The sequence below is a fragment of the Bos grunniens genome, chromosome 2, assembly GCF_055505025.1.
Source record: "Bos grunniens cultivar Pamir isolate PY7600 chromosome 2, Bosgru_T2T1.0, whole genome shotgun sequence".
NCBI classification, from domain to species: domain Eukaryota; kingdom Metazoa; phylum Chordata; class Mammalia; order Artiodactyla; family Bovidae; genus Bos; species Bos grunniens.
Genome location: NC_141166.1, coordinates 29253712 through 29275094, shown reverse-complemented (window position 1 = coordinate 29275094; position 21383 = coordinate 29253712). Strand labels below are relative to the sequence as shown.

At 57.7% G+C, this 21383-nt stretch overlaps 1 protein-coding gene and 1 long non-coding RNA gene across 6 annotated transcripts; one reads left to right on the top strand and one right to left on the bottom strand.

Moving 5' to 3' along the window:
• Positions 1–1008: 1008 nt before the first annotated feature.
• LOC147377793 (uncharacterized) lies at positions 1009–6807 on the bottom strand. The gene is made up of 2 exons (XR_015141409.1): positions 6713–6807; positions 1009–4566 (listed from the first exon to the last, which is right to left on the bottom strand). It is a non-coding gene; the product is annotated as an uncharacterized LOC147377793 (long non-coding RNA).
• SLC4A3 (solute carrier family 4 member 3) lies at positions 6677–20556 on the top strand. Of its 5 annotated transcripts, none has more exons than XM_086338178.1 (22): positions 6677–6816; positions 7156–7230; positions 7905–8179; positions 8303–8418; positions 8817–9016; positions 10620–10768; positions 10926–11106; positions 11515–11650; positions 11933–12116; positions 12502–12601; positions 13065–13249; positions 13840–14065; positions 14250–14468; positions 14988–15136; positions 15306–15500; positions 15967–16185; positions 16760–16849; positions 17360–17526; positions 17984–18237; positions 18580–18749; positions 18904–19077; positions 20221–20556. In XM_086338178.1, exons 5-22 carry the CDS (start codon positions 8983–8985, stop codon positions 20296–20298), a joined length of 2910 nt encoding a protein of 969 aa, XP_086194304.1. In that variant the 5' UTR covers positions 6677–6816; positions 7156–7230; positions 7905–8179; positions 8303–8418; positions 8817–8982; the 3' UTR covers positions 20299–20556. The 5 variants fall into 5 exon arrangements, with proteins under 5 accessions (XP_086194304.1, XP_086194307.1, XP_086194301.1 ...); XM_086338181.1 differs by having other exon boundaries at positions 12477–12601; XM_086338175.1 differs by having other exon boundaries at positions 7156–7318.
• The last annotated feature ends 827 nt before the right edge of the window (positions 20557–21383 follow it).

Genomic DNA, 21383 nt, shown 5'->3' with positions numbered 1-21383 from the left:
ATATACCTTCCAGGATACCCACCCTCCAGTCCTTTTAAACCTGTCTCCTTGTGGCACCAGGTTCCTGGGCTGCCACATCCCACCACCATTCAGATCCTCAGCACCCAAATCCCCACACTGATGCTGTTCTTTCCCACCATGGGGCTTTTCCAGAGCTCTTCCTTCTGCTGTGAGTGCTTCCCCTGCTTCCCCACCCCACCCCTCATTGCATGACTGATTCTCACCGTTCAGGTCTTTGCATAACTGTCTCCTCTTCACAGAACACGTTTTTAACTTCGCTACCTGAATGTTCCCTAAATGCGCCTTTCCCCCCATGGCGCTTGCCCCATTTGATAATTAATAAATTTATGCATTTGCTTGCTTATTGTTTGTAAGGTGCCTAAGGGCAGCGGCCACGTCAGGTTTTCTTCACTGATGTGTACCCAACACCTGGTGTAGAGCATAGCGTGAGTGTGTGGGTCTCAGTTTACACACTTGGGGTGCAGGAAACATTACAACATTTTCAACACAAACTTTTATTTCAAGTCCCCATCCCGTGGGGTTGGCAGGACTCACTGACCGCCTCCTCCTGGCCCCCCACCTTGGGGTGTGGGGGAACCTCCTTCTTTGCTGATGGGGGAAGGCAAAGAGTAGCTCCTCTACCTCCCTCCTCGCCCCCAGCTCCTGGCCAAGACACTTCGGGTCTTGCCAACCTTTTCTTTTTCTTCCTCTTCAAACTTTCCTAGGTTTCCCAAGACTTTGGCTCTGAATGAACAAAAGGCAGAAAGGCTCACTGGCTTTCTGTCTCACCCATTTCCCCCAAATAATGAAATCTAAAGCAGGCTAGTTGTCTGGGGAAGGAGAGCGAAAGGACCTAGACTCATGTCAAAATGGCACCCCAGTGCAAATGACTCCGCACCTCTGGAGCTGAAAGGTGGACTCTGTAGGGTGAGAGCCCAAAGCTGGATCAGGTTTTCTGAGGGACATATGGACTACTACAAGATAAACCACTGCAGAGTAACAACAATAGTAAATAAGAAGAATGACATTTATTGAGCACCTATTCTGTGCCAAGCATTGAACTGGCATTTATATATAGCATCTCTTAACTCCAGAGTCTGGGCTTTTTATCAAAGCCATGTTGCTTCTCTAGTGAAAAAAAAAAGGTCTTGTTCACCATGAGGCTTGGGGTTTCCCTGGTGGCTGAGACGGTAAAGAATCTGCCTCCAATGCAGGAGACCTGGTTTCGATCACTGGGTTGGGAAGATCCCCTGAAGGGAGTGGTTACCCACTTCAATATTCTTGCCTGGAGAATTCCATGGACAGAGGAGCCTGGCGGGCTATAGTCCATGGGGTTCCAAAGAGTCAGACATGACTGAGTGACTCACATACACATACATAATGAGGCCAGTCAACAGCATTCAGCACTGGGTGGTCTGTTCTGGCAAGCAAGGAGGAGATGCTATTGGCAAGAGGGAATTCCAGGCCAGTCTCAGTGACAGCGTGGAGCTACCTGAACCCACACTTTACTGTCTTCCAGAAACTCTTCATCCTGCCAAGTTAGGGTTATAAATGCGAAGATTGGTCCACTGGCCAAGGACTGTCAGGACCTACCTGGTGGAGGTAGATTTTGCAACACATCTTTGTCTTCTCTGAGCTGATGTGGTTGGTAGCTTCAGTTTGGCTGCAAGACACATTGCCCGTTGAGATGTCAGCCCATTTTCACTCATTTCCTGTGTGTTACATTTCATCATTTTTCAAACTGCAAGTTACCTGAGGGCTTTTGTGTCTCTGCTTTGTAGTAGTATTGAGGCTAGTTTAACGTTTATCAAGCCCTATGTGTCAGGTACTGGTCTAAGAGCTTCACACAGAGGAGTTCATGTCATCCTCTTAACAACCCTGGTTTTTTTTTTTTGTTTGTTTGTAACTTAAAAAATGTTTTTGGCTGTGCTGAGTCTTCGTTGCTGTGCAGGCTTTTCTCTAGTTGCAGTGAATGGGGCTATTCTCTAGCTGCGGTGCGCAGGCTTCTCATAGCGGTGGCTTCTTTGTTGCAGAGCATGGGCTCTGTGGTGCTCGGGCTTCAGTAGTTGCAGCACGTGGGCTCCGTAGTTGTGGCTCTTGGGCTCTAGAGCACAGGCTCAGGAGTTGTGGTGCATGGGTTTAGTTGCTCTGTGGCCTGTGGGATCTTCCTGTACCAGGCATCAAACCTGTCTCTCCTGCACTGACAGGCAGATTCTTTACCACTGAGCCACCAGGGAAGCCCATCAATCCTGTTCTAATTGCCATTTTGCAGATGAGAAATCTGAGGCCCATAGAGGGTAAATAACTTGCTCCAGGTCATGCAATTACCAGTGACTGGTCTACGAACTGGCGCTGCTTGATCCCTCCCCTGTATGGCTTCTGGTAGCAAAGATGTGGTCTCCTTAAAAAACTTGTCTGGGAAGTGAGTGGTATATTTCAGTTTGTTCTCCAGGCATGGAAGGTTTATTTATTTATTTGTATATTTTTGCTATATAAATTTGTGTATTTGTATATTTCTACAAAATATATTTTGTATACAAAATTATTGTATACAAATTTGTATGCAAAATCTGTATATTTATTTGTATATAAATTTATTTATAAATATAAAAAATGTATTTGTCTCCACTGGGTCTTTAACAGCTATGGGAAGGCACCAAGGTGTGGTGGTGGGGGGGCAGGGGGCACTGTAGTGTATGCGGATGAACATTAGACATGGAGCCACAAGCCCTCGGGTTCAATTCCTGGCCATGCTGGCTAGGAGCCTTTGACCTTAGGCAAGTCACTCGCGCTTCCTGAGCCTCACTTTTCTTGCCTGTCAAATGGATTAAGATGCTCTACCTTAGAGGGTTGTTGTGAGTGCATGAGAATATGAATATTAAAGTGGTTTGTACCTAAATTTAGGGTGATGAAATGATCATGGTTGCTAACTTTACGTTTTTTGTTGTTGTTGTTATTGTTGGCTGCGCCGTGGGGCCCATAGGATCTCATTTCCCTGAGTAGGGATTGAACCTGGGCCACAGCAATGAAAGCCCAGAATCTTAATCACTATGCTAACCAGGAATTCCCATTATCTTAAAAAAATTGTTTTTTATTAAAAAAAAAATTGGTCTGAAACAGCTGGGGCCATTGGCATTTTGTTCTCCACCCCAGAAGGAGCGATGAGTATGGGTGTCCAAAGACCCTCTAAGGGGAGATTTCACTCCATCTCACTCCCTAGGGGCTAGGGGATAGAGGAAGGGGCTTGCAGAGCTGGAGACCAAAGCTTCTGACTGGGGGCAGAGTGGGGAACTCCCCAACTGGGAAGAGGATGGGAGTCTGAGGGCCCTAGGAAGATGAGACCTGTGCTCAGGCTAATCCCTTGGGATGATGGAGCCTCAGAGGGATGCCTTAAGGCATCAATATCCAGGGACCAGGTTGTCAAAACCCTCCCTAAGCTGTCTCAGTATTAAAGTACTGCCATCTGACTTTACAGGCTAGAAAATGGAGCCTGAGACCCCGAGAGAACCAGGTGTCAGAGGGTCCTGGGAAATGTTCCCAAGGTGGGGGACTCCCAGGTTCCTATGTACCTCTGAGCAAGGGTAGGCTCCACCAAAGCACAGAAGGTAGAGACTTGGAACTGAGTTACCTGGCTCAGAGGGATAAGGGACTGGGCCACGTATTAGCATACTGGGGCTGCCCTAACAAAGTTCCATGAACAAAATGGCTTAAACAACAGAAATCTGTTGTCTCACAGCTCTGGAGGCTGAAAGTCTGAGATCAAGACACCAGCAGGGCTGTGTTCCCTCTGAAGGCCCAGGGGAAGGATCTATTCCCGGCTTCTGGTCATTCCTGGGCTGGTGGGAGCATAACTCCAAACTTCACATGGCATTCTCCTGAGTGTGTTTGTGTCCACATTTCCCCTTTTTATAAGGACACCATTCAATACTCTGGTCACCTGATCCCAAGAGCCATTGGAAAAAAACCTGGTGCTGGGAAAGAAAGATTGAAGGCAGGAGGAGAAGAGCGTGGTGTAGGATGAGGCGGTTGGATAGCATCACTGACTCGATGGACATGAGTTTGAGCAAGCTTTGGGAGACAGTGAAGTACAGGGAAGCCTGACGTGCTGCAGCCACATGGTCACAGAGTCAGACACAACTCAGCAACGGAACAACTTTCATATTAGAAAAGGAGCCCACCCTCTCCCAGCATAACTTCATTTCCAAATAAGGTCATCTTTTACTCCTTGGAAGGAAAGTTATGACCAATCTAGATAGCATATTCAAAAGCAGAGACATTACTTTGCCAACAAAGGTTCGTCTAGTCAAGGCTATGGTTTTTCCAGTAGTCATGTATGGATGTGAGAGTTGGACTGTGAAGAAAGCTGAGCGCTGAAGAATTGATGCTTTTGAACTGTGGTGTTGGAGAAGACTCTTGAGAGTCCCTTGGACTGCAAGGAGATCCAACTAGTCCATCCTAAAGGAGATCAGTCCTGGGTGTTCATTGGAAGGACTGATGCTGAGGCTGAAACTCCAATACTTTGGCCACCTCATGCGAAGAGTTGACTCATTGGAAAAGACTCTGATGCTGGGAGGGATTGGGGACAGGAGGAGAAGGGGATAACAGAGGATGAGATCGTTGAATGGCATCACCGACTCGATGAACATAAGTTTGAGTGAACTCCAGGAGTTGGTGATGGACGGGGAGGCCTGGCATGCTGCAGTCCATGGGGTCGAAAAGAGTCAGACATGACTGAGTGACTGAACTGAACTGAACTGAACTGGAGGTACTGCGGATTAAGATTTCAATCTATGAATTGGTGGTGTGTGTGTGGTGGGCGGGGGAGGGTGCACAATTCAACCTGTAACAGATGGGTCTCACACCCTGAGTTTTGGGGCATAGTTCACACACTCTACTTAAACCCAGCTGACTCTCACATGGGCATCTTGGTTCACTCTTTCCACACCCTATGAGCCTGGAAGGCTGACCACCTCTCCTTTGCTGAAAGAGGTTGGGAGTAGTAACGGGCGGCAGCCGGGACATACATTGAAGATGCCCTGTCAGCAACCTGCTTCCCAGCTGTGACCATGGCAGGGTCACAGCCTCCCTGACTCTCAGCTGTGATGAGGTCAAGAGGAGGATGGAGAGGGCCCAGACTGGACAAAGTGCTCAGCTGATTCTAGCTGCCTTCCCCTCTCCCTGCTGTCGACTCTGAATGTAGAAAATCTTCCTTCAGGTTGAGTGGAGACCCAGCTGAGGGCAGGGCTGTGTGGGTGTGTCAGTTGCTCGGTTGTGTCCCACTCTTTTGCGACCCCATGGACTGTAGCCCACCAGGCTCCTCTGTCCATGGGATTCTCCAGGCAAGAATACTGGAGTGGATAGTCATTCCCTTCTCCAGGGGATCTTCCCCACCAGGGATTGAACCCAGGTCACCTGCATTGCAGGTAGATTCTTTACCATCTGAGCCAGAAGGCAGGGCTGGGAGAGGGTAAATTACAAGTCCAAGGTCACAGGGTTAAACCTCTTCTCCCACCCGGAGCCCATCACGCCCAGCACCCTGTACTCCGCCCGCGATGTTGGTTTCCCTCTCCTGGGTCTGGCCAGTGCCACTCTCCCCTGCCCATCAGCTCCATCCTGGGTTCTCCCTGCCACATTCTCCTAAGTTCTCCTAAGGATTCAGGGACGTGTCTTCATCAGCTGTACAGCGAGGGGAAGTTAGGGACATGGCAATGTGCTAAGTGCCATTTCATCCAGACCCCAAGGGTCAAATTGGGATCCAGTGTCGCCTTCCAGAGACTTTGCCCTTGGGAAAGGAGAAGTGACTACTTCAGGGAGTGTGGGGGTGGGGGGGCGGAGGTTGAGGAAACTGAGCCAGAGAATCTTAGAGCTGGAGAGAACTTTGGAACGTCCTGATTACAGGCCCTTCTGGCTACGATGGAGAAACCAAGGCCCAGGGAGGGGAGGTAACTGCCAAGGTCAAATGTTGGGCGGTGCCCGGCAGCAGGAGCCAGGCATCTGGGGCTATGTCGGACCGGAGGGACAGGTGGTGCGAGCTCCCCCAGGTCTGCGAGCTCAGTTCTCACGGTCGGAGGGGCTGGCGTCTGCGGAGGGGTCGCCTCCAGAACTCTTGCGGGGAGGGCAGGCTAAAAGCAAGGTTGATGCGTGAATCTGGGGATTGTGGGAGTGGAGGGCGGCGCACCCGCCCGGGGCAACGAGTGGGGCACGGGAGAAGGGGCTGGTGGAAAGGTGGGGTCCTGCGGGGGCCGGTGCGTGGGAGCCGAGCTGGCCGGGGCGGGGTGAGTCACCGCCCGCCCGCTCCCATTGTGCGGCCCAGCAGCGGCGGCGGAGCTGCGGAGCCGAGCGCGAGGAGGTGGAGCCGCGGGCTGCGGGCTCCGGCGCCTGCGTCCGCCCGACTCCCCGCGGCCGCGGGCGCCCCCCGGCCGTCCGACCCTGCGTGGCGACAGGCCCCGGAGCCCGCGCGGGAGGGAGATGGGGCGCGGCGGCCGGCCCAGGCCTCGCACTCTCCGGAGCCCCGAGGTACCGCAGGGCGGGGCGGGGCGCGGCGCGCCCGGCCCGGGGGCGTCCGGGGTGCGGCGGGGCCTGGATGGGCGCTGGGGAGGCCGGGGGGATCCGGCTCTGGAGAGAGTGAGGGGGCGGCGGCGCGAGACTCCTGACCCCGCCCTCCTTCCCCAGGGCTCCCCATTAGGTTCGCGCAGCGCCCCCTTCTTCTCACCCGGGTCACGGGTCCCTCAGTGAGTCCGAGCCTCCCAAGCTGCTTCTCCGGACATGGCCAACGGAGTGATCCCGCCACCCGGGGGCGCCTCCCCCCTACCCCAGGTGACTGATGCTCGCGGGGGTGGGAGAAGAGGAGGGGGAGGGACCGCAGGAAGAGGCGGGGGTGTCCTCTGGTCGATTCTGTGACCACCCCGCTCCCGATCCAGGGATGGAGCTGGGCAGGGATATGGAGAAGGAGGGGGGTCTTTTGGTATTTTTCTGATCTGTTGACTCCTCTGGTCCCAAGCCCTGAGAGCCTGGGAAGTTGACCCCAGTCTGGGCCTCAGGGAGTAGAAGATGGGGTCTGCTGGTCTCCCCCACCTCCACCTGGGGCTTGGAGTTGGGGTAGGTGTGTCAAGTTCATGGATCGAGGGTCCTTAGGAGAGGCTGCTGGGTCTGCAGGTCCGGGTGCCCTTGGAGGAGCCACCTCTGAGTCCAGACATGGAGGAGGATGATGACTTGGGCAAGACCTTGGCTGTGAGCAGGTTTGGGGACCTCATCAGCAAGCCCCCGGCCTGGGACCCCGAGAAGCCCAGCCGCAGCTACAGCGAGCGGGACTTTGAGTGTGGGTAGCCCGGGGACCCCTAGTGTGGCCGCCCTCACCACCATCACCTTCATTTGCCACCATCACCGTGCTCACCACTGGCTGGGTCACCCAGGGCCATCTTATGCTGGACGCTGCGCTGGGCCACCACGCCGTGTTAAGTCATCCTGCCTCACTCACCCATCACCTGTCTGCCTGCCAGGGGAGCTGGGGCCCAGACACAGGGGAGATGTAGGGAGATGGGCCGGAGGCCACTCTTGGTGACCTTCATCTTCCTCAAGGCTCTGTCCTTCCTCTGGCCCTGCCCTTTCCTCTTGGCCACCTCTCCTCCCCTCTTTGTTTCGGCTGACTCCACCTTTACCTTCCTTGCTGTATCCTGGCCTCTCATACCCCCATCTTCCCCTCTCCATCACTCCATCCCCCCCTCTACCAGGCCTTACCCATGACAGGCTGTGGATACAGGTGTTGGGGGGAGCCTGACTCTGGAGGAAGGACCAGGGTGCCCTTCTTTGTGGCCTTGAGCTAGAATAATAAGGTGTGTGCTCCTAGGGTGGTGAGGGGCCCCCTTCTGCTGTGGGGGCCCCAACCGGCTCTCCTGCACCCCCAGTTCACCGACACACATCCCACCACACCCACCACCCGCTCTCGGCGCGCCTGCCTCCACCCCACAAGCTGCGGCGACTGCCCCCCACCTCTGCTCGGCAGACCAGGAGGAAGAGGAAGAAGGAGAAAACCTCTGCTCCCCCCTCCGAGGGGACTCCTCCCATCCAGGAGGAGGGGGGAGCCGGAGTGGACGAGGAGGAGGAGGAAGAGGAAGAAGAGGGGGAATCTGAGGCTGAACCTGCAGAGCCCCCACCCCCAGGGTCCCCAACAAAAGCAAAGGTAGGGACCCCTGAAGTGGGGCTGGCTGCTCAGGGAGGGGCGCGGAGAGGAGGGGAGGCTTGGCAGTGGGGGGTTGGGGCTGAGTCGGGGCACGGACCCAAGGCACACACGGTTTATCCACAGTTCTCCATCGGAAGTGACGAGGATGACAGTCCCAGCCTCTCCGGGAGGGCTGCCTTCACTAAGCCCCTGCCCTCGGTGGGCCCGAGCTCGGACAAGAGCCCCCAGCACTCTGTCAGGTACCGGCCCCTGGCCCAGCCCAGCGCAGGTCCCAGGCTCCTTCCTGAACCCCAGAGAAGAAGCTGGGAGGAGACAAGAGAAGCGGGCAGAGGAGGCAGGCAGGGCGTACCCCTTCTCTGCACGAAGGACCAGGAGGGTTGGCAGGGACAGTCTTCCAGGAGAGAGAGGGTGTCTGGGTGGAGAGGAGAATGGGACAAAGAGGACCTGGGGACCTGTGTGATAGGCTTAGGAAGGTGGAGATAAGCTTTTTCTCTGCCCAGGAGAAGCCTGTGTTTAGTCCCCAGGGGGGCCAGTCCAGCCCTGTCCCAAGCTGGGGGAGGGCAGGGGAACCCCCTCACCTGGCCCATCTCCATCGAGCTTCCCTGCCAAGTTCAAGGCTGCCGTGTTGCCTCCTCAGCTCTCCTAGTCCCCGGGCCCGCGTCTCCCGAATCACCGGAGAGAAGGGCCGACCGTGGAGCCCGTCGGCCAGCTATGACCTGAGGGAGCGGCTGTGCCCAGGCAGTGCCCTGGGCGGCCCGGGCAGCCCGGAGCAGCAGGTGCCCACTGACGAGGCAGAGGCCCAGATGCTGGGCTCTGCGGACCTGGACGATATGAAGAGTGAGTGACACACACTCCCAGGGGTGCCCAGCCTGTGAGAGACCTTGGAGAAGCTTGGTGCGCTCCCCTACCCAGGGCTGAGCCCCCTCTGCAGTATCCCTGCCTGCTGGAATGTGGCCAGTGACAGGGAGCTCACTACCTCACCAGACTATGCCTCGGGTGCCAGAGCTGAGATTTCCCCTGATGACACCCCTAGCCTTCCGTCCTGGTTGTGTCCTCTGAGTCACCCCTGGAATGAGGCAGCCCCCACATGATGTTTAGAGACATCCTTGTACCCCCTCTCCCGAGGCTCCTCTCCTTGGGGCAAACTCTTGTTAACCCCCTCACCCCGAACCAGACCCCTGAGTCTGGGCCACTCATCTTGTGTCGGGGCCCCCTTGCTCCCACCACACCACCCTCAACTGGGCCTGGCTGTGATCTCGGCACATTCCTTCCATCTTATCAGTGCCCTGGTTTCTGTGCCACCTGTCATCACCCATGGGGCACTGTGCCCAGGCCAGGGGCATCACCGACCCCTCCCTCCTCCCCCTTGGAACCACAGTGTGTCGGGGTAGGGGGAGGAGTTGGAGGGAGGGCTTTGAGCTCAATACGTCATGGAAAGTTGCCAGGGCCTGAGGACAGGGACAGGAACAATCCGATGGCAGCAGAAGCAGCAGCAGGAGCAGCGGTGGCAGCGGGATGGGGGGGCCAGGGGGAGGGCGTGTTTACAGACCCAGCGTGGGGGCTGGGAGCATCGGGGAGCAGGCTTGGGGAGCTGGGGAGTCAGGGTTGGGAGGCCTGGCCACTTGCAGCTCTGGTCGGACCAAGACCACCGCTGTCCAAGCTCCTATCTCTCCAGAGAGCCAGGGCTCTGGGAAGGAGCAGGGGCTGCAGACTCAGCCATCTAGGGGATGACGAGCCCACTGGAGGAGGTCACAGAGCCCAAGGGGGCATCGAGCCCTGGGGCCGGGGACACTGAGGGCCAGGTCCCTGGGAGGGCTCCAGCCCCCAGCCCTCAAGACTCGCTGACCTCAGAGGACTTAGAGATGTTTGTGCTGGACTTTGAGGACTATGACCTGTGGGAATCCATCAGGGGCCAGCTGAGCCCCATGGCGGGGGAACTGGCTTGTGAGTAACTGGGCTGCTGGCCTTGTCCCGGCTCCGGGCCTGGAAGGGGTGCGTGGGGAGAGAGGGACGGAAGCTCTGCCTGACTGTACCCACGTGGGGGACGTGGGTGCCAGGGGGCACAGGCAAAGTGCTGAGGGTGCAGAGCCTGGGGACTTACGGTGGGTCCTGGCTCTACAGATTGAGAGGCAGTGGTCATGGCAGGGGCTGTGGACCAGGGTGGGTGGGGGTCTGCCTTTTTCCTGTGGCTTAGCCAGCATCCCCTCTGTGACTTTGGACTAGTCCTGTCCCCTTTCTGAGCCTCAGTCTCCTCATGTATGAAATGCGGCCCCCCACCCCGGAAAATGTGGTTTTGTTGGCATAGCCCCTGGGTGACTGTGGCGCCCCCCCACCCCCCCTCCCCCAAGTAGACTGGCTGGGCGGAGCAGGGGGAGCTGGCCATGACCCCGGGGGGCCCTGAGCTGGTGCCCTGGGATGGCAGAGCCCACCTTCTCCGCAGGTCACCGGCTGGAGGACAACCCCGGCATGCGGCGGCACCTGGTCAAGAAGCCGTCTCGGACGCAGAGTGGGAGGGGCAGTGCCAGCGGCCTGGCCCCCGTCTTGCGCAGAAAGAAGAAGCAGCAGCAGCTGGACCGGCGGCCCCATGAGGTACCTGACCCTGCAGGGATGGGCCTTTCGGTTCCTCTCGCCTCTCTTCCCACCTTCTCCCTCCCTCCCTGCCTGCCTGGCCCATCACCCACATCCCCAGGACGGCCAGGCACACCTGGCGGCCCCCCAGGCCCTCACCCTGGGCACCCCACCCCAGGTGTTTGTGGAGCTGAACGAGCTGATGCTGGATCGCAGCCAGGAGCCCCACTGGCGGGAGACGGCCCGCTGGATCAAGTTTGAGGAGGATGTGGAGGAAGAGACGGAGCGCTGGGGGAAGCCCCACGTGGCCTCGCTCTCCTTCCGAAGCCTGCTGGAACTCAGGAGGACCATAGCCCATGGTAGGGGCGCTGCAGAGCTCGGCCGGCACCAGGCTGCCCAGCTCCTGGGACGATGCCCTGGGGCCAGGCGAGGCCTGGCTGCCCCTCGGGAATGTGGGGTCCGCACAGCCGTATTCTGAGGGCCGGGGCTGTGCCTGGGGACCTGGTTCTATACCTGGAGCACAGTAGGTGTCTGTCCAGGCAGAAAGCCAACAGATGACCCCTTTCTGGGCAAGGAGGGGCCGTGCCCTCACCCCGTGCTCTCTTTTCCCATCCCATGTGGAACTGTGTATCTCCCTGGGCACATGGGATGCTATGCTCACCCAGCATACTTGCCTGCCCTTGGGGGAGCAAGGCCACTGCGAGGGGGCGGTGTGTGTGTGTCTATATCTAATGGGAATGAGATCCCTTCCCTGTCTGTTCTCCCAGGGGCTGCCCTTCTCGACCTGGAGCAGACCACTCTGCCAGGCATCGCACACCTCGTGGTAGAGACTATGATTGTGTCTGACCAGATCCGGCCGGAGGACAGAGCCAGTGTCCTTCGCACTCTGCTGCTGAAACACAGGTGCCAGGCTGGAGCGCCAGGGAGAGGGGATGGCCTTCAGGTTCAGTTGCCTTCCAGGAGTGCAGACTCTCTCGAATGGCTCTTTCCAGTCTGCTTGAATACCTCAAGTGACAGAGAGCTCATTCCTTAACCCATTAGAAAGTATCAACCATTAGAAAGTTTCTTCTTACACTGAGGCAGAGAGAATGGAGGCCCCAACCCTCCATATCTAATTTCCCCATGACCTCAGGCCACCAAGGGCCTCTCCTGCTCACCTGCCTGCCCCCTCTGCCCTCTCTCCAGCCATCCCAATGATGACAAGGACAGTGGCTTCTTTCCCCGAAATGCGTCCAGCTCCAGTGTGAACTCGGTCCTAGGAAATCACCACCCAACCCCCAGCCACGGCCCTGACGGTGCAGTGCCCACCATGGCCGATGACCTGGGGGAGCCAGCCCCACTCTGGCCTCACGACCCTGAGGCCAAGGAGGTCAGTTGCTTTGCTCTGACCTGGGCTGGGAAACAGCAAGGGTTTCATTGAGTGGATCAAGATGGTTGGATGCTTGGTGCCAAGCTAGGCATGGAGAAACAGGAGGTTTAAGTGGGATCATGGGGCAGGGCCAGGGGAGCCACTTAAATAAAGCTGCGGTGGTGGTGGGACTTGGAGGAGGGGTCCAGATCCTGGGCTGGTCTCCTCCTGATGTGGGGCACATCACCAGGAGCCCCCACCTTGGCTGGGTTGGGGGTGGTGCAGGGAGAAAGCAAGACCCAGATCCAGGGGTTGGAGGCAGAGCCCAGGCCTGGAGCGAGGGATGGGAGGGCCTGCCACGGCCTCCGGTCTGGGTCCCAGCCCTATTCCAGTTCTGCGTCCTCAGAAGCCCCTGCACATGCCCGGGGGAGATGGTCACCGGGGGAAAAGCCTGAAGCTGCTGGAGAAGATCCCTGAAGATGCTGAGGCTACTGTTGTGCTCGTGGGTAAGGAGGGCTGGGCGCTGGGGATAGGGGTTATAGGGCGTGGATGCCTCCACCACAGTCTGCTTGTCTTGACTTTGGCCTGCAGGCTGTCTCTTCCATTCTAGCCAGGCCCTCAGCCTGCCCCTTCTCTTCCTCTCAGCCCATCTTGCCCCAGCCTTTTCTTCCCTAATCCTCTGTCTGCTTCCTGTTCAGTTTTCTGCTATCTTGGCCTGCTGCCAGTCCATATAGCACCTTTGTGAGAATTAGACAAAGGTACCTCTTCCTTAATACCCTTGATTTCCACCTGTTGGTAAATTATAATAAATATACAAGCATATAAACAGATAGGGCTTCTTTAGATTGGAGTTCCTTTATGCAGTGTGCAACCTGCTCAACAAGTACATGATGGCCCCAAATATCCCCTGCAGGGCCTGCCTTGACCGTTCCCCCTTGCCCAGCACCCTGCGCCTTGCTCTCCTTCCAGGCTGTGTGCCCTTCTTGGAGCAGCCAGCGGCCGCCTTTGTGCGCCTGAATGAGGCTGTACTCTTGGAGTCTGTGCTTGAGGTCCCTGTGCCAGTTCGCTTCCTCTTCGTGATGCTGGGGCCGAGCCACACCAGCACCGACTATCATGAGCTTGGGCGCTCCATTGCCACCCTCATGTCTGACAAGGTGGGTCTTGTTCCCAGGAGCCCTGTTTGTCCCTTTCACTGCCCCCCAGTGGTACCCACGGATGCAGGGATGCTACGCCCCCGCTGGGTGGAGGCAGTACTCTGGAGTGGTGGAAGAAAGGGAGCCTTGGGCTGAGGCACAGGGAGGTGGATGCAGGAGAGAAGCCCAGACTCTGAAGCTTTGGATGTGACAGGAGACTTGAAAGGGAGGCAGGATCCTCCAGGGCTTGGACAGGAGGGCCCTCTAGCCAGGGATGGTGTTCGAAATACTGACCAGCAGGCTGTGGGCACTCTCCAATCAGAATGGAGGTTGGATTGGTAAGGCCATGCCGGGCATCACTGTTGCATTGTGGAAAAGTCTGGAGACTCTCCCAGGAGGATAGAGAATGCTCCTCGGGGTGAGGAGTGGTATTCAGGGCCGTGGCTCCCTGCCAGAAAGGACCTGAGTCAGAGCTCTGACCAGCATCCTGGACCTGTGTGTGTGGCTGAACATCCCCCTCTTGCCTCTGGCTCTGTGATGGCCCAACACCTCCTCCCTGAAGGCCCCCCTCCCTGGGCCGTGGGCTGAGCCCCTGCCTCTCCTGCCTCCAGCTGTTCCACGAGGCTGCCTACCAGGCAGACGACCGGCAGGACCTCCTGAGCGCCATCAGTGAGTTCCTGGATGGCAGCATCGTGATCCCCCCGTCCGAGGTGGAGGGCCGAGACCTGCTGCGCTCCGTGGCTGCCTTCCAGCGCGAGCTTCTCAGAAAGCGCCGGGAGCGTGAGCAGACGAAACCCGAGCTGACCACCCAGGGCGGCTACGTGGCCCCCGGGAAAGGTCTGACCCTATGGGGCCCGGGGCCCCCTGCACCCATGTCTCCCTGGCCCCATCTGACTCCTGAGTCCCGCACTCTGGCTTCTAATCCCTGACCCATGTCTCTGCCCTGGGACCTGGGCTGGGAAGGATGCGGCCCAGGGCCTGCTCCCAGCACAAGGTTCCAGCAGCCCCTGTGTTCCCCCAGAACTGTCGATGGAACTGGGGGGCTCTGAGGCCACCCCTGATGATGATCCCCTGCTGCGGACTGGCTCGGTGTTTGGGGGGCTTGTCCGGGACGTGAAGCGCCGGTACCCGCACTACCCCAGCGACCTGCGGGACGCCCTGCACTCCCAGTGCGTGGCCGCCGTGCTTTTCATCTACTTCGCTGCCCTCAGCCCCGCCATCACCTTCGGGGGGCTGCTAGGTGAGGGGCAGGAGGAGAGGTGAGGGGACTCAGTGTCACCTGCAGCATTCCTGGGCCAGGGGGTCCCATGGTCACTTCTAGGATGCCTGTAATGTGAGAGGGAGTGGGGCATCCAGTCACCACCCTGGGGGGCTGGTGCTGACGGTGCTGCTGGTAGCCCTGTCTACCACTCTAGGGGGCACTGCTCTGTATTTCCTGGGTCCCCAGGTTAGGGGAGGGCTTCCCTGGTGGCTCAGATGGTAGAGAATCTGCCTGCAATGGGGGAGACCTGGGTTTGATCCCTGGGTTGGGAAGACTCCCCTGGAGGAGGGCATGGCAGCCCACTCCAGTATTCTTGCCTGGAAAAATCCCTATGGACAGAGGAGCCTTGCGGGCTACAGTCCATGGGGTCGCAAAGAGTCGGGCATGACTGAGCGACTCAGCACAACACAGCACAGGTTAGGGGAAGCTAGTTGAGAAAGGGGGGCCAGGTGGAAGGAGCTGGGCAACAGCCATCCCACTGACCTCCACTCGCTCCAGGGGAGAAGACGGAGGGGCTGATGGGTGTGTCTGAGCTGATCGTGTCCACGGCTGTGCTTGGCGTCCTCTTTTCTCTGCTGGGGGCCCAGCCGCTGCTCGTGGTCGGCTTCTCTGGGCCACTGCTCGTCTTCGAAGAAGCCTTCTTCAAGGTGACTGTCACCCAGTCCCTCCCCAGGGGCCACCTGCTCTACCTTGCGCCCCTGGCCCAGGTGATGGGCCTCCGGGGTGGCTCCCTCCACTCCCTCGGGGTTCACCTGTCCCGCCTGTCCCGTGGGGCCCTGACAGCCCGGGTAAGTGCCTCTCTCTGCTGATCTCTAGTTCTGCCGGGCCCAGGACTTAGAGTATCTCACGGGCCGTGTGTGGGTTGGCCTCTGGCTGGTGGTCTTCGTCCTTGCCCTAGTGGCCGCGGAAGGCAGCTTCCTGGTCCGCTACATCTCACCTTTCACCCAGGAGATCTTCGCCTTCCTCATCTCGCTCATTTTCATCTATGAGACCTTCCACAAGCTCTACAAGGTGGCAGCCCCCAGAGGTCTTGGGGGTGGGTTTACGTGGGGGCTGGGCAGCACCCTGGGTGGGGTGTGGAGCACTGGAGGGGGAGGGGACAAGGAGGAAGGGGGCTGTGGGCCGGGGGCGGTGAGGATGCTCTCAGCCAGATCTGAGCTGAAATGCAGGAGTCAAAGCCAGAGGTTTAAAGTCTGGGATTCGCCTGCACCGGTATGGGAAGAAAGGGGAAGAAAGCACCCTGTCAGTGCTTCTGGGCTGGGGGTCCTTGGGTCACTGTGTGTAGGGGAGCGGCATGGATGTGTGTGAGATGGAGCTGGATGTCCTGTGTTACATTGCCTGGTCAGGGGTGGGAGGGAGGGGCCCGGGGAGGGGCCCGCCCTCGCCCTCGCCCTCGCCCTCACAGGTGTGTACTGATGCTGTGAAGTCAGGCTCACCTGCCCAGGTGAGCACTGGGGCAACCTTGTAATCCACCCAGGTGTTCACGGAGCACCCACTGCTGCCATTCTACCCCCCTGAGGGAGCCCTGGAGGCGGAGCTGGACCTGAATGCGAGTGCCCTGCCCCCCACCGAGGGGCCGCCGGGCCCCAGGAACCAGCCTAACACGGCTCTGCTGTCCCTCATCCTCATGCTGGGGACCTTCCTCATTGCCTTCTTCCTGCGAAAGTTCAGAAACAGCCGCTTCCTGGGCGGCAAGGTGCGTGGTTGGCAGGAGTAGGGCCTGTAGAGTCCCCGTGGGCGTCCCTCCATTCCTGCTGGCACCATCGGGCTCCGCTCTGGAGAGGAGAGGCTCCTCCCTTCTCCTGGTCATGGGAGAACGCAGCCAAGTCCGTGTAGCCCCCTGCCCCTGTCTGAAGTCCTCAGAGAAGTGTGACCAGGAGACTAATGCCCTCCTGGGTTGGGTGGGCACCTGTGGGGTTTAAAGGGACAGATCAGGAGACTTCTGGCTCCTGCTCAGGTTTCCCTGGTAGCTCAGCTGGTAAAGAATCCTCCTGCAGTTCAGGAGATCCGAGTTCTATCCCTGGGTTGGGAGGATCCCCTGGAGAAGGGAATGGCAACCCACTCCAGTATTCTTGCCTGGAGAATCCCATGGACAGAGGAGCCTGCTGGGCTATAATCCACGGGGTCGCAAAGAGTCAGACACGATGGAGTGAATAATGCTGCTACTACTGCAGGCTCAAGAAGGGTCTGGGTAATAAACCCCCATGTCAGTCTCCTGACTCTCCCCTCATCCCCCTCGGACTCCCTTCCCCTGACTGGTCCTTCTCAAGGCTCGCCGCATCATCGGGGACTTCGGCATCCCCATCTCCATTCTGGTGATGGTCCTGGTGGATTACTCCATCACAGACACCTACACACAGGTGAGTGAGCCCCGACACCGTCTGGCAGCTGGTTCTCATCCCCAAGGCCTTGAGAGGGTGGCTATAACAGGTCCCCACTGCCCCAGCAGCCAGTCAGGGCTGGAACCCAGCTTCCCTAGTGGAGCTGCTACATGCTGGTGCCACACAGGGGTGGGTGGGGGGTTTCAGAAGCAGCTGCAGAGGCCAGCAGGGGGTCTGGGGCTGTGTGTGACCCTAGTCAAGACTCTTGGGAGAACCGGTGTGGGACTGGGGGCAGAAAGACAGATGCCCCCAGAGCAGGTCTCCTGACAGCTCCTCTGGGGCTCAGGGAGAAGGTGGATCATTTCCTCATTCACTGCCAGACCCTTGGAGGGACAATGACTTTGGAGGATTACAGAACTAATTTTCCCCAAAGCTGTTCACACCCCAATTCCCTGGAGCCCTGGTGCTGGGGACACAGAGCCGGGCAGGAACAGCTGCTATGTGGAGTCACTGGCGTCCCTGAACCCGGTCTTCCTTCTGGCCGTGCAGAAGCTGACGGTGCCCACAGGGCTCTCGGTGACCTCCCCCAGCAAGCGCACGTGGTTCATCCCGCCCCTGGGCAGCGCGCGCCCTTTCCCGCCCTGGATGATGGTGGCGGCCGCCGTGCCCGCGCTCCTGGTCCTCATCCTGATCTTCATGGAGACACAGATCACCGCGTGAGGGGACTGGGCGGGCCCCGGGCGGAGGAGGTGGGAGAGGAGTGGGGTTGGGGGACTGGCAGCCCCCGGGGGACGGTCCCTGGACCTGGGCACGGTGTCCCCGTGGTGCTCTGAGAGGGTATCTGTCGCCACCACCGCTTGCAGGGTGGCACTTGACAGTCCTCAGAACACCCTGGCAGCAGCATGCTCTCTCAGTCTGTGATCCTCACATGTGTCTCATTTTGGTTAAACCACAATGACGTGGTGAGAGTTGGCATCTGGCTTTTGTGGTATTTGAGTATCCACAGTATTGGGAATTTGCCTCAAACTTGCTTAAATGTGAGAACTTCAGTTTAAGAGCTTGGAAGAGAAAGCTGGCAGGTCCTGGCGGACAGCCTCTGCTCTGCATGTCCTCCGCCCACTTCTGGTCCCTGCTGGGTGTGCCCACCCACCCCTCACCCCTGCTCTCCCCCAGGCTCATCGTTAGCCAGAAGGCACGGAGGCTGCTCAAAGGCTCTGGCTTCCACCTGGACCTGCTTCTGATCGGCTCCCTGGGTGGGCTCTGTGGCTTGTTTGGGTTGCCCTGGCTCACGGCCGCCACCGTCCGCTCGGTGACCCACGTGAATGCGCTGACTGTTATGCGCACTGCCATTGCGCCCGGCGACAAGCCCCAGATCCAGGAAGTGCGGGAGCAGCGGGTCACTGGAGTGCTCATCGCCAGCCTTGTAGGTGAGAGCTCCCGCCTTGTAAAGCTCCGGCCCCCACCCCACAGACTTGCCTTCTGGAACCTGAAATCCTTTCTCCATCCCCGACTTGACCCAGATCTCTTCTGAGTTTCCAAACGCCTCATAAATAGCCCTGGCTCTGACCCCATACCTGTTCCTTGACACTCCACGTGCTTTTTGCCTTGGTTCTCTGTCCTTGGTTCTCTGTCCGGCTCCATCTTCTCTAGATCGCAGTGACTGCACAGGCTCATCTGTCCCTGAAGGCGCTGTTGGAGGGGTCCTTTGGGTGTCTGTCTCCTCCTCCAGGCTTGTCCATCATCATGGAGGTGTCTATCTCCTCCTCCAGGCCTGTCCATCGTCATGGGGGCTGTGCTACGTCGGATCCCACTAGCCGTGCTCTTTGGGATTTTCCTGTACATGGGGGTCACATCGCTGTCTGGTATCCAGCTGTCCCAGCGTCTATTGCTCATCCTCATGCCGGCAAAACACCATCCTGAACAGCCCTATGTGACCAAGGTAGGGCTGGGAAGCATGGAGATGGGGAGACGGGGTGATGGGGGGACTCCGAGGGACCCCAGCGCTGGAGATGGACTTGATGACTGGAGGATAAGTTGGGACCTGCGGAGCTGAGTCCCTAAGGATGTGGTGAGACCCGACACCTGTTCCCCAGGTGAAGACCTGGCGGATGCACCTCTTTACGTGCATTCAGCTGGGCTGCATCGCACTGCTCTGGGTGGTCAAGTCCACGGCGGCCTCACTCGCCTTTCCCTTCGTGCTGCTGCTCACAGTGCCTCTGAGGCGTTGCCTTCTGCCCCGGCTCTTCCAGGACAGGGAGCTGCAGGCGGTAAGGGATGGTGCTTGGGTCTGTCTTAGGGGGCCTGGGTCCTGGATTCAGGGAGGCCTGGCTCCCAGTCTCTTCTGTTGTGTGACTGATCTTCTGAAATCTCAGTGGGGCTCCTGGGTTTCTGGTAGCTCAGCTGGTAAAGAATCTGCCTGCAATGCAGGAGACCCCTGTTGGATTCCTGGGTTGGGAAGGTCCCCTGGAGAAGGGATAGGCTACCCACTCCAGTATTCTTGGGCTTCCCAGGTGGCTCAGTTGGTTAAAAATCCACCTGCAATGCGGGAGACCTGGGTTCGATCCCTGGGCTGGGAAGATCCCCTGGAGGAGGGCATGGCAACCCATTCCCGTATTCTTGCCTGAGAATCCCCATGGACAGAGAAGCCTGGCAGGCTATAGTCCATGGAGTTGGAAAAAGTTGGACACGACTGAGTGACTAAGCACAGCACAATGGGGCTACTAATTGATTCTCCCGTATGAAATTGTGATGATTAAACACGAGTCCAGGTAAAGCAATGAGAAGGGTGGTTTGGTGTGAAGGAAGCAGAGGCTGTTGCAGACAGTTGTGCAGGTTGTGTCCTGAACAAAACACACAGCTAAGGGACGGGTGGGGTGGGTGGCGTTGAAATCCATCCTGAGCCCTGCTTCGGTCAGCTGGAGCAGGAGGCCTCACTCCCCAGGATCTAATGCCTGATGATCTGACGTGGAGCTGATGTAATAATAATAATAGAAATACTGTGCACAATACATGCAATGTGCTTGAATCACCCCAAAACCATCTCTACCCACCACCCCCATCCTTTCTGTGGAAAACCTGTCTTCTGTGAAACTGGCCCAGGCTGGGATCCTCTGAGCTAGAGGAAGGGACATCTTTTTGAAAACTGTCCATTCACACATGGTGTACAAAGGCACCCCAGGAGCTCGGAGCACCAAGAAAGTTTTTCTGTGTGGTGGCTCCTATCATCATCATTAGGAGGCGTCACTAGAGGGTGACCTGAAGCTTTTGGCCAGAGGGAGGTGCTTCAGCCTGGGGCCATGGTCCCTAAAGGTCTGGGGCAGTGAGGGCTGCCATCCAGAGGAGGAGCTGATGAATGGGAGGCGGCAAGCCCACTTCCCCTGCCCTTCCCAACTTTCTACTCCCTTCTACAGCTGGACTCTGAAGATGCTGAACCAAACTTTGATGAAGATGGCCAGGACGAGTACAACGAACTTCATATGCCCGTGTGATCCTCCACCACGGCGCCACTGGGAGACCCTGACACCTTAGTGATCAACACCTGGGCCCCAGTCAGAGCCCAACCCCAGGGCCAGGTGGCTCCTCATGACCCAGAGACGTGCCTGGAACCACTACCGTTGCCTCGACCAGAAGGACCCCCTGACTCTACCCCTGGCGCTGACCTCGTCTCACCCAGGTCCTTTCACAGACCAGACCGGCACAGGCTTTGAGCTCATTATAACCACACTCCTTGTCTTGTGTCTGCTTCACTTTCTTGTTCCCTCTCTGGTTTCTCGGGTCATGCTTACCACCTGGAATTGGAAGAATTCTGTTTTCAGGGTCATCAAAATCAGGGAGAGTTTTGAGGCAAGGACAGAATTCTCAGGGGAAAGGGAGAGAATGGAGACCACAGAAGGTCAGAGATGGGCCTTATCACCCACCCCCAACCCCACCCCCTACTCTGAAGTACAGTTCAGCTGCTGGAGGCTCAAGGTCTGGCTTAAGGTCATTTGCCATTAATGCAGCCCCAGTTTAGAAGGGGAGGGAGGGAGAGGGGAGAGAGAGCAGGTTGCTCTGCTTTAGCCTCTAGGGAAACCAGAGCGTCCCAATGACTGTGGAGCTACTGAGGGGAATGGAAAATGTTTTTCTTTTCGTCATCCTTGACATTCCGAAGAGCAGGGACAGTAGCTGCCCAGTCCCCTAGACGCCAGGGTGGAGCTGGATTTGGGGTCCCTGGACCATTTTAGATTCTCCAGGCTTAAAGGAGAGGCAATTCTGGGACTCCTGAGGCCACTCCTTGTGCAACAGTCTTTGTTAGGCTAGAAATAACCTGGGAGGCCTTGAGGAGGGTGCAAACTGGGAGCCCGTTGCGTCACAGTTACTAGGCAACCAGCAGCCGTTAGTCCCTGTGTTGCTCTCTGGTGGCCGCTCTCTTACACTGCAGGCCCTGTCCGGTCTGCGCCCGGGAAGCACTGCCACCTGGTGGACCCGCTTTGGTCAAAGATCCCATTCAAGTACATTTAGTTCCTCCTAGGGAAACAACCGGAGAAGGCAATGGCACCCCACTCCAGTACTCTTGCCTGGAAAATCCCATGGA

What these genes read in the sequence shown, in the direction of transcription:
- SLC4A3 (XM_086338175.1), top strand. Translation starts at nt 6,766, where the DNA reads ATGGCCAACGGAGTGATCCCGCCACCCGGGGGCGCCTCCCCCCTACCC. An exon ending in CACCTTCGGGGGGCTGCTAG is followed by an intron (nt 14,469 to 14,987) that starts GTGAGGGGCAGG and finishes CACTCGCTCCAG; the next exon opens with GGGAGAAGACGGAGGGGCTG. An exon ending in TCGAAGAAGCCTTCTTCAAG is followed by an intron (nt 15,137 to 15,305) that starts GTGACTGTCACC and finishes GCTGATCTCTAG; the next exon opens with TTCTGCCGGGCCCAGGACTT.